Below are 6,189 nucleotides of genomic sequence, written 5' to 3' on the forward strand. Positions count from 1 at the left end.
ATATTTTACATAGAGCAAACTGTTAACAGTGACGGCTCTTGCCTTTAAAATGTCCCTTATTTAATGTGTCCACTAAAATGAGATTGAAACTTGTAAACCAAGCGTTTTTTTCCAACCGATTTGACTTGCTAATAAATGTAACTACCAATGTAGATCTGACGGTCGAAGGGGGGGATTTTACAGACTTATTTTCTAAACAAACAATTCTAGACTCACCCTAGTGGTTTCATCCAAACTTTACTCTGAAGCGTTAGGTTTGAGGGAGTAATTAGTGATTAACAGTCTGGTACGAAGATGGCATGATTGAGCTTGGCGCTAGGCAGGAAATGAAGATACGCAGGTGACGATGAGCTGCGAATATAAATGTGTTGGCACCAGCCTTGGTATATATACCTGCAGACTCAATACTTCGACATATCTTGTAGGACCGTCATGCTCGCCGGACTCATGATTGGTAAGTGACAATTAAAATACTATATTGGCGAACATCACAATGATCGTTGATTTGTTAATCATTCATGATTCAATTATATATACAGGGTGTTTTTACGCAACCCTAATTACAAGTACTGTGAGATACTATTTAACAACAGTCCAAGCTTATGTTAGTATCCTTGTTTTTGTTTCGTTTTTTTACTTCAATTCCGATCCGCTTATATGCATTGTTGCTTAGTTATCTATGAGGTTTAGTATTATGTATAACGAGTTTATGATAAATAAGACTCAACATGGTGTTTAAAAAACTCAAATATGTATTGTAGGTCTAAGTTTTTGTTGTTGTTTATTATGGATCCGGTTTCCTTAAATTTGTATGTCTAAATAACTGTTGATTTATAAGGCACTGTAATCTTAATTTCAAACCTTCATAGGCATAAAACCAATGATTTACTTTTAACTTATACTTTTCTAACTCTTTGAGCTTGGGAAAACACCATGTTGAGTTTTATTTACAATAAACTCCGAATAACACAAAACCTCGTAGAGAACTATGCAACAATGCATATTATCAGCTGATCGGCTGATACCAACATATGTGCATGTTTTGTCGTTTAACAGTGTCTCAGAGTAGGGGCCTATTTCTAATTTGGGTTTGGTAAAAAAACACCCTGAACAAAACACTCCCTTGCCAAATTTACAAAACTTATCAGTGAGATCCGTAAGAAACACACGAGCTTTGATTTCAATACCTTTGCATGAGACAAATCAGTAAAATACTCTACTTATTTTTATGGTGGTATTTACGCAAATTCTCAGTAAAATACCTTATTTTCACAATTGCATTTATCTGAACGTCCTTTTTTTGTAATGTATTTGTATGGGTGCTAGAATCTTGTTATGTATCAGATATGTTAAACTATAGCATCTTTTATTACGTCACACAAATTTTCCAAGGGAAAAATAAGGGAGATAAAGTTTTTATTTATCACACTCAGAGAGCGACGTATTCAACTATGATCTATGTTGAATGAATGTTGGCTGCTGCACGTCCATTTGGATGTGAGATATGATGTCTCTTCAGTACCAACAAGTCAATGCCACTACATACCCCCTCCCAATTAACTACAACCAACCCACTACTCATCACCTATGTGGGTAATCTGCTGTTTCCAGAAGTGTAAATCTATTGTACGATCTCTTATGCTAACTTGTAAAGACCATTATGCTAACTTGTCGAGTCTCTTGTGCTATCTTGTCAAGTCTCTTGTGCTAACTTGTCAAGGCTCTTGTGCTATCTTGTCAAGTCTCTTGTGCTAACTTGTCAAGGCTCTTGTGCTATCTTGTCAAGTCTCTTATGCTATCTTGTCAAGTCTCTTTTGCTAACTTGTCGAGTCTCTTGTGCTATCTTGTCAAGTCTCTTATGCTAACTTGTCAAGACTCTTGTGCTATCTTGTCAAGTCTCTTATGCAAACTTGTCGAGTCTCTTGTGCTATCTTGTCAAGTCTCCGATGCTAACTGATCTGCATAGTCTCTTATGCTGTTCACAGGTCTGGGGCTACTCAGGGCGGCAGAAATGTCCCCGCATCTCAGGGTCAGTATTACAGTTAATTAATTTTGACAACACGCATCATAAATTAACAAAGTTCATCCTTTTTTTGTTTCTAATCTTAATACCATCTTGGATTTCTTTAGAAATTACTTTAAATGTACTTATGTTAAAATTCTTTTGCGTTTTGCCCAAAATCATTACACTATTTATTTTACAAACGTCACTTAAGTATGTGATTACAATCACTCGGAAGTTATAATTTACAACACAGAAACAAAAAGAAAATGTTGTTATTAATAACCAATACTTGAAAGTTGATCTTTTAGTTTTATTTAGCTAAATTTAGATAAGAAAATGCAACCAGTCCGTATGTTTGAACGTACCCAATCGTTTCAATCGACTGCATATTAATATAAATGTTTATAACGTAAACATAAACAGTATACGAGAGTAGTAATAGTGAATAGTTTTGTATCCAAACACATTAGTTGGTTGAAATGAGACTACAGCCGTTTAGAAACACTGGGTGTCTTAAGGTGGTCATTTACATGTTTATAACAATTGCAGATATATTACTACTAAAGATTACGTTTGCCGGACGGACTCATGACTTCAGTCTCGTTGGAGCCATCACCTTGTGCAGACCTGTTAGTCGTGTGTGTCTACCGGTCTACCCTCCATTTGTACTAATTATTTTATTTTGGGGCTTACACAGTTCTCGGAGTGGGTTGTATTTTATGAGTTTTCAGCCTTAGGTGGGTTTGTGTAGGCCCCCATTATCCCCATCTTATCACGTGTTACGTACTGAATTAACCGGAAAAGGAAAATTCCAGACCCCAAAACATCGTGAAAATTTTGTTTTTCACTAATTGCAATGGAGATATCAGTAATCATCTCCCAAATAATATTAACTCACCATCAAAATAATGAATTTCAACCCAAGGGGTAAGGAGTTTGTGAAATTAACTGCACCAGTATTCAGCGAAGTAGCTTGTTAATTAGTTTTAAAAAGTACGAAGACAATTTTATTTTAACTCCTATGACTCCACCACAGCTTAGACGGGAGGTATCTCCAGACGACCTCGGGTTACCAAGCAATGCTACCTCCATACGAGAGTCGATCTCCACATCCTTCTCTTGCGACGGAAGGACCTACGGCTACTACGCAGATCCTGATAACGACTGCCAGGTCTTCCACGTGTGTCTTCCTGTCCACTTCGACGACGGCGAGGAACAAACGTTCAAGTGGAGCTTCATCTGTCCCCAGGAGACTGTATTCAATCAGGTTGGTCCTGATACGTGAAGAACAATATTTTATATCCAATCATATTACATTAGCTACTGGTTACGTTTCTCTCTGGCCTAGTGGAATATGCATGTGTAAACACTATTACACCATTTCTAAGACTAAGAAAATCTAAAATTTGTTGTCCAATAAGATTGGGAATTTTAATAGTATGTAGCCTCAACACCTTTGCTTGCCTGCCTGAAATATAAACGAGTGTTCCTCGATCGAATGCCAAAAGCGGGGATCGCAATACAAGATCCAAACAACACATACTAAACACCTAAACACACATTTTAAAACTCAATCTTTCCAATGTTCAGTTCTTTTCTATAACTGATCCCGTATTAAATTATCTGCAACCAAGTAACATAATGCTAGGTCTACATAGATTAAAGGAGTAGACACTACTACTGTCAACTCCTTAAATCTACGTTCCTACCGAGTCGACGCTTCAAACTATTAGGCGTACTTAATTTATTTTATCTAATACAGGTTTATAATGTATTTTATATACTTTCTTTTACCTACATATGTTCTGTGGGAGTTATCATAGAACAAAGCTTTATTTCTGAAATATACTGGTCATAAAATGTTAAAACTTTAAATTCCTAAAATAAAGCTTTACATGGACTTTGGAAACCATTCTAATTGTTTCCTTTCAAATCCTTATTTATGTTGTACCATGAGTAACAGATACACATATGAGTTCCATATAACATATAAAACATATGAAATATAATAAATTAATAATTGAGTTAGTGTATCTGTATTTGAGGTGTTGTTGTGAAATAGGACATATTAAAGGAGAAAGCGTTTTTTGTCATTTTACAATAAGAGGAAGCCAATTAATATTTTTGTTTGGGTGAATACAAAATAGCTATTTGTTTATTAAGAGGACAAAGTACGTCGTTGCCACTCGAGAACTGTAGATGACGATGCATACATTTCGAGAGATTGCAATGACTGTTTTTGCTTGTAATACTCACAAGTATTTTCCTACTACCATGTTTAACTTATCATAACAGTCAGATTAACTTTTTTTTAGTTATATATAAAATGTAATTTGGATTATGTTTGCTTTTTTATTACGTTGTTCACTTACAGCTGATTAAGCTAACGGGAATAATCATTCCCGCTCGTGAATACCAGCGTTGACTTCATCGTTGACGCCAGCGAGATGAATAAAGCGGAAATGATATATTTTGCGAACTGTTTACAGGTGTGGCAATGTGATCATTTCCATGCGTAGTAGGAAAGAAATAACGATCTCCTTAGATATTATTAATTGTAAAAAGGGTTCGTTTTCATGGGTACAACACATATACTACATATGCTGTTGATGTTCATAATACATGTTTAAGGTATATAGATGCAATGTAACAAGTAAATCAATGTTGGAGTTTTTGTTGTTGCAAACGGTTCTAATGATAATCTGATGTTACCATCCACAGGAAACATTCACTTGTGCCAGGGAAGAGGACGCTGTAGCTTGCGAAGACTCGGCTCTCTTCTACTCTCTCAACGATCGCTTCGGACAGCCTAACACTCTTCCCCCACCGACAGAATCTACCGACGAAGTTCCACCATTAGAGTCTAATATCCTTATAAATTAGTTCATGTAAATAAATAGTATTTATTTTTGCATTTAGTAATCATTAGGCTCATTTTTCTCAAAGTAATTAGGAAAGTCTTTGATATGAATCCACAAGACAAACCTAGTTATACTAACAGAACACACTCACTGAACTATTCTTATAACTACATGTCTTATAATTATTCAAACTTTTCTTTTTCTTAGGGGTACAAATGTACAAACTCTCTGTCAACCCACAACTTTGCACTACAAGAAATAAAATAAAGATTACCGAACATGGTAGCTCAGTAGTAGCTTCTGGGATGGTAAGCAAGGCATTCCTAGTTTGAGAATGGACGACTGTACTATATTATCACTATAATCACGACCGGATTGTCTATAAGACTCATAACAGCTCTTTACTGCCTTTCTTTAATTGCTACACGGACCAGCAGGTCTATGGTGGCCAGAGACTCAAGTTTTTGTTTTACTGTTCGTGTTGGTAGGTTGTGGAAAGTGATAGGGACCATTCAAGTCTGATTTGGCCAGACACTTAATTTTATTCATTTACTGTGTTAGTATTGGTCGCTTGTGAAATAAATTTTGGATCATCCAAGTTTAATGAAACCAGAGTATTAAGTTTATTGGTTCAATGTTAGTGTTGGTCGATTGTGGGAAGAAATAGTGACCATTCAAGTATAATGTGGCCAGAGTATCTAGTTTATTGGTTCAATGTTAGTGTTGGTCGATTGTGGGAAGTAATGAGGACCATCCAAGTATAATGTGGCCAGAGACTCGAGTTTATTGGTTCAATGTTAGTGATGGTCAATTGTGGGAAGAAATAGTGACCATTCAAGTATAATGTGGCCAGAGACTCGAGTTTATTGGTTCAATGTTAGTGATGGTCGATTGTGGGAAGAAATAGTGACCATTCAAGTATAATGTGGCCAGAGACTCGAGTTTATTGGTTCAATGTTAGTGTTGGTCGATTGTGGGAAGGACCCGTGAGACGGTTGCGCTGAATCATAATTTGTTTGCATCACTAATCGCGTATTTCGCGCCGCAGCTGTCGAAACGGTCCTGCGCGTACTAGCTCCTACACACGCTTTAGGTATCAACACTCTATAACTAAAAGCCTTATAAATCAACCCTCCGAGAATCATGTTTCAATGTAGATATCCTAATTAAAAGTATGTGTTATTCTTCACCACTAATGGAGTACATGTACTTCTACCATTTCCATATCTTTGACACAAGCAAAGACTGTATTTCCACTCGGCTGGATGAAACTATATACACGTTTTTTAGTTGATGGACCAATTAATAGAAAATTCTCCGTGT

At 36.3% G+C, this 6,189-nt stretch overlaps 1 protein-coding gene across 1 annotated transcript; it reads left to right on the forward strand.

The window, feature by feature from the left end:
* Window positions 1-382: 382 nt before the first annotated feature.
* On the forward strand, window positions 383-4,919 carry LOC128998741 (uncharacterized). The gene is made up of 4 exons (XM_054425072.1): window positions 383-454; window positions 1,986-2,029; window positions 3,042-3,272; window positions 4,727-4,919. The coding sequence occupies exons 1-4, from the start codon at window positions 433-435 to the stop codon at window positions 4,886-4,888; spliced, it is 459 nt and encodes a 152-aa protein (XP_054281047.1). The 5' UTR covers window positions 383-432; the 3' UTR covers window positions 4,889-4,919.
* The last annotated feature ends 1,270 nt before the right edge of the window (window positions 4,920-6,189 follow it).

This window comes from Macrosteles quadrilineatus, unplaced genomic scaffold, assembly GCF_028750875.1.
Source record: "Macrosteles quadrilineatus isolate MER2022 unplaced genomic scaffold, UCM_ALF_1.0 Scaffold_7__1_contigs__length_78375512, whole genome shotgun sequence".
Taxonomy (NCBI): Eukaryota; Metazoa; Arthropoda; class Insecta; order Hemiptera; family Cicadellidae; genus Macrosteles; species Macrosteles quadrilineatus.